Genomic DNA, 12,913 nt, shown 5'->3' on the forward strand with positions numbered 1-12,913 from the left:
ATATAGAACACCATTAAACAGGATCACCACTATATAGAACACCATTAGAAAGGATCACCACTATATAGAACACTATTAAACAGGATCACCACTATATAGAACATCATTAAACAGGATCACCACTATATAGAACACCATTAAACAGGATCACCACTATATAGAACACCATTAAACAGGATCATCACTATATAGAAAACCATTAAACACGATCACCACTATATAGAACATCATTAAACAGGATGACCACTATATAGAACACCATTAGAAAGGATCACCACTATATAGAACACCATTAAACACGATCACCACTATATAGAACATCATTAAACAGGATGACCACTATATAGAACACCATTAGAAAGGATCACCACTATATAGAACACCATTAAACAGGATCACCACTATATAGAACATCATTAAACAGGATCACCACTATATAGAACACCATTAAACAGGATCACCACTATATAGAACACCATTAAACAGGATCATCACTATATAGAAAACCATTAAACACGATCACCACTATATAGAAAACCATTAAACACGATCACCACTATATAGAACACCATTAAACAGGATCACCACTATATAGAAAACCATTAAACATGATCATCACTATATAGAAAACCATTAAACACGATCACCACTATATAGAAAACCATTAAACACGATCACCACTATATAGAACACCATTAAACAGGATCACCACTATATAGAACACCATTAAACAGGATCACCACTATATAGAACACCATTAAACAGGATCACCACTATATAGAACATCATTAAACAGGATCACCACTATATAGAACACCATTAAACAGGATCACCACTATATAAAACATCAGTAAACAGGATCATCACTATATAGAACACCATTAAACAGGATCACCACTATATAGAACACCATTAAACACGATCACCACTATATAGAAAACCATTAAACAGGATCACCACTATATAGAACACCATTAAACAGGATCACCACTATATAGAGCACCATTAAACACGATCACCACTATATAGAACATCAGTAAACACGATCACCACTATATAGAACACCATTAAACAGGGTAACCACTATATAGAACACCATTAAACAGGATCACCACTATAAAGAACACCATTAAAAAGGATCACCACTTTATAGTCACCACTTAACAGGATCACCACTATATAGAACACCATTAAACAGGATCACCACTATATAGAACACCATTAAACAGGATCACCACTATATAGAACACCATTAAACAGGATCACCACTATATAGAACATCATTAAACAGGATCACCACTATATAGAACACCATTAAACAGGGTCACCACTATATAGAACACCATTAAACAGGATCACCACTATATAGAACATCAGTAAACAGGATCACCACTATATAGAACACCATTAAACAGGATCACCACTTTATAGACACACCATTAAACAGGATCACCATGAGGATAGTATAAAGATATGTGACTGAATTACTGGGTTAGGGAGGGAAGTTCAATTTGTTAATGAAAACCTGTTTTAAATTTGAAAATATTGTCTTTTTATGTTATAGCTTGAAGATATTCATCGCCATCCATGGGTCCTGGCGTAAGTAATCACTGCCTGTATTTCTCTCACTTACTACTGTTTTACATTGTTGACAAAAATGTTGAAATGGGACAAACAAATGAACCCGAAGATACTTTTAGTTTCTGTCTGGTTATAAGGGGCTGTGATAGCTCAGTCGCTTGGAGCACTGGCCTCGTTCTGCGATATAGCTCAGTCACTGTCCGTCGTCTGTCTGACATCTGTTTAATTTAAATTCCTACTTCTCCAGAATGCCTGAAAGGATTTTGACGAAACTTGATCCGGAACATTATAAGGCAAAGGATATCTAAAGTTGAATAAATTGAGGGTGTGGCAGCCCTGGAGCCAGAGGGGCGGAACCCAATAGGGGAAATTGTAAGATGAGTACATATACATAAGAACATGGCAGAAGTGAACTTAAAAACCCTGCTACAACTTATTGTTATCAGACGGTAAATCGTTGTCAATGTGCAAAATATGCTTCACCGATGTAAACTACATAAATGGCAACACATTTATAAAAAATCTTTATTTATTGACTTACCTGTGAAGTTTTACTTGAGTAGTTGACAATTTGTATCTTATCGAAATATATCGTATCTCGGGTGGATATTGCTTATCGTGGCATAAGTGTATTGTTACAGCCCTAGGTCAAATACGCTAAAATCCGTGGACGATTTGGGCCTGTAGTATGTTAGGGTGAAGGGCTAGCTACCAAGTTTGTTCAAATGAATGTCCTTGACCTATATTCAATGCCATATGGTCAAATAGACTAAAATCTTTAAGGCCCAGGGTCATAATATTTGGACAGTGGCATAACAGACTGAAAGTTTGTTCAATTGAATGATGCCTTCAAGGTCACATCTTAATTCTTAATTGAAAAATATCAATTATTGCTGTGTATTTCAGACCTTTAAGGCCCACGGGCCTCTTGTTGTCGAGAGGTTTCTCCTTCTTGATTTCTTTGAAAGTTGATAGGCTTGAAAACCATGATATTTAGTTGTGTTTCCTTGAACAGCTTTTTAATTTGACTGTTGATTTTGGTGTTTGATTTTTTTCTGGTCTCCTACATTTTTCATAGGATTTCTTTGAATCTTGTTGATAGGCTTTATAACCCAGTTTCCCTGAACAGCATTTTCATTTAACTATTGTTGCAAAATTTAAATTCCTTTGTTTATTTTAATATTTGATTTTAGGGTCATCATTACCCAAATGCCTGAAACATCATTGGGGAGTGCAATCATAATATATATAAAGGAGGCTCATCAGACTCCAGGGAACAGAGAGGCAGGGCCCCAAATTGAGAACTTAACACAAATTTTACTTTAAATCACTACTACACCTTTATGCCATAATGGATTACAACCAAATTTCATTTTAAACATCAATGACTGAGGGCAGACATTTTATATAAATGAGGTTGGTTTGAACCCTTGGGATGGAGGGGCGTATTCCTGCTGTAAGTCTTTGTCAGATTACTGTTTAGGCCCATTGGCCTTTTGTTAGAGGGTAATGATGACCCTAAGCCATCACGCTTCCTTCGTTGTTGTCGGACATACATAAACAAATTACTTTCAAAACACTACTGCTTTTTGATGCCAAAGTGGATATCAACCAAATTTAGTCTGAAACATCATTAGGGGAGGGCAGCCATAATTTATATGAATGAGTTTGGTCGACCAGTGGAAACAAAGGGTCTTGGCCCAAAAAAGGGAACGGCTGAAATCTTGCTTAAAACTCTATTCTTCCTAATGCTAGAATGAAATACAACCAAATTTGGACATGTGAACTTACATGGTATGGTGCAGCATCACATCGTAAATCAACATTTTCTTTAATCACTACTTGCATAAAGGACTAAATAGATTTTAAGCTCACCTGGCTGGAAGGCGCTATGACACAGTGTCAAGTGTCTAACCCTCCAACATCCGTCCAGTGTCTTTTAAATCCCTACTTGTCCTGAAAGCTGGAATGGATTTTGATGAAATTTGGTCTGAAGCATTATCGGGCAATAAGATCTAATGTTGGGGCCAAAGGGGCAGGGCCCAATAGGGGAAATTAAGGTAAATCCTTTAAATCCCTACTAGTCCTGAATGTCTGAATGGATTTTGACCAAATCTAGTCAGGAGTATTATTTGGCAAAGGAGATCTAATGTTGTGAAAATGGAGGGAGTGGCTCCCCTTGGGCTGGTTGGGCTGGGAATTCAGGGAAATCTTTTAATTCCCTACAAGTCCTGAATATCTCAATTGGTTTCGATGAAATTCAGACTGGAGCATTATTGGGAAAAGGAGATCTAATGTTGTATAAATGGAGGGTGTGGGTCCCCTCAGGCCTGAGAGGCGGGGCCCAACAGCGGAAATTGAGGTAAATCTTAGTCCTGAATGCCAGGATGAATTTAATTTTTTGTCTGGAGCATTATTAGGCAAAGGAAATCTAACCATGAAAAATGGAGGGTGTTGCTCCTATAGGGCCAGAAGGGGATGGCAAAAGAGGAAATTGAGGTCACTCCTTTCAATTCCTACTAGTCCTGAACACCTAGATTGATTTTGGTGAAATATAGACTAGAGTATTATTGTTTGGCAAAGGAGATCTAGCATTGAAAAAATGGATAGAGTGTGTGTGGTCCCCTGGGGCCGGAAGGGTGGGGTCCAGTAGGGGAAATCCTTTAAATCCCAACATTTACTAGTCCTGTAATGCCTGAATGGACTTTGATGAAATTTTGTCTGGAACAATATTGCATGGAAACATGAGATCTTATATTGTATAAATGAAAGAAGGTTGCTCTCTTGGGGGGAAAAGGGAGCCTTATAGGGGGAAAATGGCAAAAAAAACAAAAAACTTTGAAAATCCTTTTTCAAGAATGACAAGATTTTGTCCACATGTATTTTGAACCATTGCTGGGAGAGGCAGTTCAAAAGTAGGAAAATATTTTAAATATACATGTTACTTAAATTAGAGTATTTTGCCATAGTTACTGAAATATTCATGTCAACGATGCAGACCTTGCCTCTTGTTTGACAAATTTTGGCCTGAAGAATCCTTTGGGGAAGAACAACAAATGTTGTATAAATGGTGACATTTACCCATAGAGTGGGGCCTAATAGGGGAAAAAGAGGGAAGTCCTTTAAATTGATTCTAGTCATGAATGAATCAATGAATTTTGACCAAATTTGGTAAGAGGCATTCTTTTTGGAAGGGAAACAAATTTTGTAGAAATTCTTACTTGTCCCTCTGGGATTGAAGACAGGGCCAAATAGTGGAAATAAGTTTGTCCTTTAAATTGCTGCTGTCAATGAACAGGGTTGCCACCCTCTAGAGATGCCAAAGTGGGGGATCTCCACCAAGGGATTAAAGTGATTTGTTTACTACATTGGTAAAGTTCTCTTCCTATTGGGCAAAAAACAAAGAGACAATGTAGTGGCTAAATTTTGTCTATGTATAGCATTATGTTTATATAGATTATTGTATTTATATTATTATGTAGACTTTATCTTAGGTTTACACTATAACATGTGTTGACATTCTTCTGAATTTAAATGATGTTGATTGATATTTTAGGGGAACAAAACATGATTATGAACTAGAATTACCTGTGATGCAAGTTGTACAGGTAATTTCAGTATTTTGATGGTCATCAATGGAACAGCACTGGCAAGCCATTGGAAAATTAGGTTTTAATTGCAAAGCTGCCACATGGAAAGGAAATCTTTTTGTACTTCTGAAAATAATATTGATCAATTCTTGATCTTTTGAATTCAAAGCATTTATATTAGTCTAGAAAATCATGGTTATTTGGTTTTGGGTGAAGAGTTGAGCAGATGAAAACCTTCTTTCCAGTAGCTGTCAGACTGTACAAAACTCTAGCATGACTGATATAAGCCATGTTAGATTCTGTTTTGTTATTTTTGTACAAATGCATTTGTTTAATTACTGTAATTGAGTCCATTTGTTTGACTGTTGGAATGGTTTGGACCACAACTAGAGAGATTAGGATTAATTAATTGAATCATTATTACAAATACGTGTGTAATAGAAATTTCCATCAGTATATTTCACATAAAGCATTTTTTAAATGAAATTTGATATAAAAGTTAACTGAAAACGTCATAGTTATTTGTATTCAGAATTTGTTTTATCAAAATTTTAATTCAGAATGCAAATAAAGGTGCAGGTTTGACCTTTGACATCAGCCTTTGACCTATAAACCATTCCAATAAGATGTTCCTCCCTGTCTGTTCACTAATGTGTTACTAGTTGGCGATTATATTCTTCATATCAATGTGTTTTTGTTTTTGTTTTTGTTGATTTTTAGGGATAGTCAGGGCCATTTAGAGTTAGAATTACCTGTCGCCCAAATTGTACAGGTAACAGTATGTTTATGTAACATCTATCTGCATATTTAAATTCTTTTCTGCCAGTATATGCTCTGATGTGCCTTGCTGAAATGTTTTAAAAATGTTGAGATTCAATATTTAGGTCATCTGATCCAAGGGTCAGGATAACATAGCCATCGTGCTTCATCTGTTGTCATCCACCATTTGCCATCTAAGCTATCGTATTTGCTTCGTATGCCATTTTGAACCATATCTTTGGTGGGTAACATTGTTGGGAGAGGGAGGTCATAATTGACATATTAATGTGGTGGGTTCCTCCCCTGGGGCCTCAAAAGGGCAACTTTGCTGAAGTGTTGCTTTAAAACACTACTCCTCCTTAATATCTGAATGAATCACAACCAAATTGGGCCCAAAACATTATTGGTTAAGGGCAATCATATTTTATATAAAATCAAGTTAGTTTTGCACCTTGAGACAGAGAGGTGGGGTCACAAAAGACATTACTTAATTTGCTGTTTCAACCAAATCTGGAAATAGGGGCAATCATTTCGAAAATAGTTAACGTTCATTTGACACCCTGAGGACAAAAATGAGAATCCCCAAAATGGGAAAATTAACTCAATTTTGGCTTTAAACAGTTTTGATGACCAAACTGACAAGTAGTTACCCACTTCTGACCAAAACTACCATATACATAATGGAAAGCAAATTCTTAGTGGGATTTTACTGAAAGTGGTGTGTTATAAAAGTTACCATTCTCCTGCGGTAAGTCAGATGACCGTTAAGGCCCTGGGTCTCTTTATGAAAAAAAAAAAAGGACAAAATTCTGCAATTGTTTGTTGTTAAGGGAGATATGGTACTGTTACAGCATGTGTTTTGTTCTTATCCAACATATCTATTGTAACCCTTCTTGCCTGCACTCACACCAATTTATGTCATTGATTAGGGGTTAGGGTATATGTTTGTGAGTCCCTGCACTGATATATTTTAATGATGAGGGGGTGGGGGTTATGAAGTGGATGGGGTGGGGGTGACTGGGAAAGATCTAAGCTATTGATTAGGGGTGGGGTCAAGGTTATCATTACTGTTTCTAGTCCTTTTTCAGTACTCCAGTGGGTTCATTCCTTAAGGCGTTTTGATCACACAACTATTAAGGACCTAAAATCACAGACCAGAGTTTCAGAGTTATTGTAGCAAAGTCAAGGTCATTATTACTGAATTGAGAAAATCCATTGTCAGTGCTCTAGCAACTTTATTGCTTGAGGAATTTTCATCGAACTTCACACAATTATAAAAGATCATGATACATCAAACAAGATAAAGTTTCAGAGTTGTTGATTGTGGTCAAGATCACAGTTGATAAAAATCCCTTTCAGCACACTAGCTGCTATTTGAAGGATTTTCAACAAAATCTAGACTCTCATTTAGGATTATAATATCTCTGACAAGTACAAGTGTCAGGGTCGTTGTATCAATGTCATGGTTACTATTTTTAGACTATTCAATGTCAGAACTCTAGTGGCTTCCTTCTTTGAAGGAATCTAATCAAATTTCTTAATTTCATGAAATATCTTTATAAATTCAAGGTTCAGTTTCAGGGTTATAATGTCAAGGTCACCATAATAGATTTTAGAAAATCTCAGTTTCATCTTATATAACTCATCTGTCATAATAACACAAATTCTTGTATCATTACATTAAAATTAGTTACAAGCTAAGTGTATGTTTTTCGTTTTCCCAATTTAATGCAAAAGGACACCATCTTTATAAATCACTTCAGTGTAAAAGCTAGTCTGATCGTGAACATATCATTGCTGACAGACTGCCATCTTTGATTTCGAAAATTGAAGTTTGGTATTGCTATATCTTCAGAAGGATATGATATTTCTCAAACTTGATGTGTACATTTCCCTTGGTTCCCAGTTGTGCTTGTGTAATTTTGAAAGTGATTAGAAAAACATAATGGCCATTAGATTGCCATATTGGATTTTAACACTTTTAATTTGTTACTGCTATTCCTTTAGAAATACATGTACTGGACTCAAACATGATATATCAAGTCTTAAAGTTAAAGTTACAGTTAAAGTTCATACTCCTTCAACTTCCAAGATTACATATGTAGGTTTACATTGGTCGATACTCATTTAACTCCCAAGATTACATATGTAGGTTTACATTGGTCGGTACTCATTTACTCCCAAGATTACATATGTAGGTTTCTATTGGTCAGTACTCGTTTAACTTCCAAGATTACATATGTAGGTTTCTATTGGTCGGTACTCATTTAACTCCCAAGATTACATATGTAGGTTTACATTGGTCGGTACTCATTTACTCCCAAGATTACATATGTAGGTTTACATTGGTCGGTACTCATTTACTCCCAAGATTACATATGTAGGTTTACATTGGTCGATACTCATTTACTCCCAAGATTACATATGTAGGTTTACATTGGTCGGTACTCGTTTACTCCCAAGATTACATATGTAGGTTTACATTGGTCGATACTCATTTAACTCCCAAGATTACATATGTAGGTTTACATTGGTCGGTACTCATTTAACTCCCAAGATTACATATGTAGGTTTACATTGGTCGGTACTCATTTAACTCCCAAGATTACATATGTAGGTTTACATTGGTCGATACTCATTTACTCCCAAGATTACATATGTAGGTTTACATTGGTCGGTACTCATTTAACTCCCAAGATTACATATGTAGGTTTACATTGGCCTGTACTCATTTACTCCCAAGATTACATATGTAGGTTTACATTGGTCGGTACTCATTTACTCCCAAGATTACATATGTAGGTTTACATTGGTCGGTACTCATTTAACTTCCAAGATTACATATGTAGGTTTACATTGGTCGATACTCATTTAACTCCCAAGATTACATATGTAGGTTTACATTGGCCTGTACTTGTTTAACTTCCAAGATTACATATGTAGGTTTCTATTGGTCGGTACTCATTTAACTCCCAAGATTACATATGTAGGTTTCTATTGGTCGGTACTCATTTTACCTCCAAGATTACATATGTAGGTTTCCATTTATCCATACTAATTTAACTCCCAAGATTACATATGTAGGTTTCCATTTATCCATACTAATTTAACTCCCAAGATTACATATGTAGGTTTCCATTTATCCATACTAATTTAACTTCCAAGATTACATACCGTATTTAGGTTTCCATTGGCCTGTACTGGTTTAACTTCCAAGATTACATACCGTATTTAGGTTTCCATTGGCCTGTACTGGTTTAACTTCCAAGATTACCTTGTTATTAAATGATCAAGAGAGAAAGGAGAAAGAAAGGAAAGTAAAGAAAAGATCAGTGTTATATAGAACCAATCAAGATCCTGACATTTGTAATGGTGGGTATCTTGTTGTAAATGGTGGGGTCTATAAAAATGGATTTTGGATTTTTTTAACTTCAAATTTTCTGATGATACTAACTCATGAAGCCCCTAGTTTTCTGCATATCATATGATTAATGTTATACACATGTACTATATATCTGATTTCTCCAGATTCCTGTGTATGCTCAGTTTCTAATCTAACTCCTAGGTCTTCACCAATAAAACATGGCGCATATTGCTCTCAACTTTTAATTCCATTGTTTTTATGAACATAATTCTAATTTGTTTCTGCCAGCCTGAACCCTGCAATAGAAGTTCATAGTAAGGACAGCTATAGTAGTTCATAGTGTTTACCTCTCACTAGGACAGCTGTAGTAATTCCTAGTGTTTACCTCTCACTAGGACAGTTATAGTAGTTCATAGTGTTTACCTCTCACTAGGACAGCTATAGTAGTTCATAGTGTTTACCTCCCACTAGGACAGCTATAGTAGTTCATAGTGTTTACCTCCCACTAGGACAGCTATAGTAGTTTATAGTGTTTACCTCCCACTAGGACAGCTATAGTAGTTCATAGTGTTTACCTCCCACTAGGACAGCTATAGTAGTTCATAGTGTTTACCTCCCACTAGGACAGCTATAGTAGTTTATAGTGTTTACCTCTCACTAGGACAGCAATAGTAGTTTATAGTGTTTACCTCTCACTAGGACAGCTATAGTAATTCATAGTGTTTACCTCTCACTAGGACAGCTATAGTAGTTCATAGTGTTTACCTCTCACTAGGACAGCTGTAGTAATTCATAGTGTTTACCTCTCACTAGGACAGCTATAGTAGTTCATAGTGTTTACCTCTCACTAGGACAGCAATAGTAGTTCATAGTGTTTACCTCTCACTAGGACAGCTATAGTAGTTCATAGTGTTTACCTCTCACTAGGACAGCAATAGTAGTTCATAGTGTTTACCTCTCACTAGGACAGCTATAGTAGTTCATAGTGTTTACCTCTCACTAGGACAGCTATAGTAATTCATAGTGTTTACCTCTCACTAGGATAGCTATAGTAGTTCATAGTGTTTACCTCTCACTAGGACAGCTATAGTAATTCATAGTGTTTACCTCTCACTAGGACAGCAATAGTAGTTCATAGTGTTTACCTCTCACTAGGACAGCAATAGTAGTTCATAGTGTTTACCTCTCACTAGGACAGCAATAGTAGTTCATAGTGTTTACCTGTCACTAGGACAGCTATAGTAGTTCATAGTGTTTACCTCTCACTAGGACAGCTATAGTAGTTCATAGTGTTTACCTCTCACTAGGACAGCTATAGTAGTTCATAGTGTTTACCTCTCACTAGGACAGCTATAGTAGTTCATAGTGTTTACCTCTGACTAGGACAGCTATAGTAGTTCATAGTGTTTACCTCTGACTAGGACAGCTATAGTAGTTCATAGTGTTTACTTCTCACTAGGACAGCTATAGTAGTTCATAGTGTTTACTTCTCACTAGGACAGCAATAGTAGTTCATAGTGTTTACCTCTCATTAGGACAGCTATAGTAGTTCATAGTGTTTACCTCTGACTAGGACAGCTATAGTAGTTCATAGTGTTTACTTCTCACTAGGACAGCTATAGTAGTTCATAGTGTTTACCTCTCACTGGGACAGCAATAGTAGTTCATAGTGTTTACCTCTCATTAGGACAGCTATAGTAGTTCATAGTGTTTACTTCTCACTAGGACAGCTATAGTAGTTCATAGTGTTTACCTCTCACTAGGACAGCAATAGTAGTTCATAGTGTTTACCTCTCACTAGGACAGCTATAGTAGTTCATAGTGTTTACCTCTCACTAGGTCAGCTATAGTAATTCATAGTGTTTACTTCTCACTGGAACAGCAATAGTAGTTCATAGTGTTTACCTCTCACTAGGACAGCTATAGTAGTTCATAGTGTTTACCTCTCACTAGGACAGCTATAGTAGTTCATAGTGTTTACCTCTCACTAGGACAGCTATAGTAGTTCATAGTGTTTACCTCTCACTAGGACAGCTATAGTAGTTCATAGTGTTTACCTCTCACTAGGACAGCTATAGTAGTTCATAGTGTTTACCTCTCACTAGGACAGCAATAGTAGTTCATAGTGTTTACCTCTCACTAGGACAGCTATAGTAGTTTATAGTGTTTACCTCTCACTAGGACAGCAATAGTAGTTCATAGTGTTTACCTCTCACTAGGACAGCAATAGTAGTTCATAGTGTTTACCTCTCACTAGGACAGCTATAGTAGTTTATAGTGTTTACCTCCCACTAGGACAGCTATAGTAGTTCATAGTGTTTACCTCTCACTAGGACAGCTATAGTAATTCATAGTGTTTACCTCTCACTAGGACAGCTATAGTAGTTCATAGTGTTTACCTCTCACTAGGACAGCTGTAGTAATTCATAGTGTTTACCTCTCACTAGGACAGCTATAGTAGTTCATAGTGTTTACCTCTCACTAGGACAGCTATAGTAGTTCATAGTGTTTACCTCTCACTAGGACAGCTATAGTAGTTCATAGTGTTTACCTCTCACTAGGACAGCAATAGTAGTTCATAGTGTTTACCTCTCACTAGGACAGCTATAGTAGTTCATAGTGTTTACCTCTCACTAGGACAGCTATAGTAGTTTATAGTGTTTACCTCCCACTAGGACAGCTATAGTAGTTCATAGTGTTTACCTGTCACTAGGACAGCTATAGTAGTTCATAGTGTTTACCTGTCACTAGGACAGCTATAGTAGTTCATAGTGTTTACCTCTCACTAGGACAGCAATAGTAGTTCATAGTGTTTACCTCTCACTAGGACAGCTATAGTAGTTCATAGTGTTTACCTCTCACTAGGACAGCAATAGTAGTTCATAGTGTTTACCTCTCACTAGGACAGCTATAGTAGTTCATAGTGTTTACCTCTCACTAGGACAGCTATAGTAATTCATAGTGTTTACCTCCCACTAGGACAGCTATAGTAGTTCATAGTGTTTACCTGTCACTAGGACAGCTATAGTAGTTCATAGTGTTTACCTCTCACTAGGACAGCTATAGTAGTTCATAGTGTTTACCTCTCACTAGGACAGCTATAGTAGTTCATAGTGTTTACCTCTCACTAGGACAGCTATAGTAGTTCATAGTGTTTACCTCCCACTAGGACAGCAATAGAAGATTAAGTAGGAATTTAACCAGAAATGACATTTTGTGTTTGGGATGTAGAGTACGTTAGTTTTTAAAGGCAATGTACAAATTATTCAGGCCACACATCACTTTTGAATAATCATTTCTATCTCATTTTAATTTATACTGGAGTCTATAGTCTGATAACTATGACTTGTGGACAGACTCTATTAAATTTCACTTCAACTTCGTCTTAGGCTTAAACCCCCATGTGATATCCCCTGTGGTAAAATGACTGATTGTCCACGTATAATAATGTGTGTCATCCTGTTATTACAAATGACTGATTGTCCAGGTATAATAATGTGTGTCATCCTGTTATTACAAATGACTGATTGTCCACGTATAATAATGTGTGTCATCCTGTTATTACAAATGACTGATATTCCACGTATAATAATGTGTGTCATCCTGTTATTACAAATGA

General features: G+C 36.4%; 1 protein-coding gene across 1 annotated transcript in view; it reads left to right on the forward strand.

The window, feature by feature from the left end:
• Positions 1-12,913, forward strand: part of LOC117335574 (serine/threonine-protein kinase BRSK2-like) — a 140,768-nt gene that overhangs the window by 75,257 nt on the left and 52,598 nt on the right. Inside the window, exons 9-10 of the mRNA XM_033895656.1 lie at positions 1,565-1,599; positions 5,892-5,943. Coding sequence (XP_033751547.1) covers positions 1,565-1,599; positions 5,892-5,943 — 87 coding nt within the window. The remainder of the gene's footprint in view (positions 1-1,564; positions 1,600-5,891; positions 5,944-12,913) is intronic.

This window comes from Pecten maximus, chromosome 10 (genome assembly GCF_902652985.1).
Source record: "Pecten maximus chromosome 10, xPecMax1.1, whole genome shotgun sequence".
Lineage (NCBI taxonomy): Eukaryota > Metazoa > Mollusca > Bivalvia > Pectinida > Pectinidae > Pecten > Pecten maximus.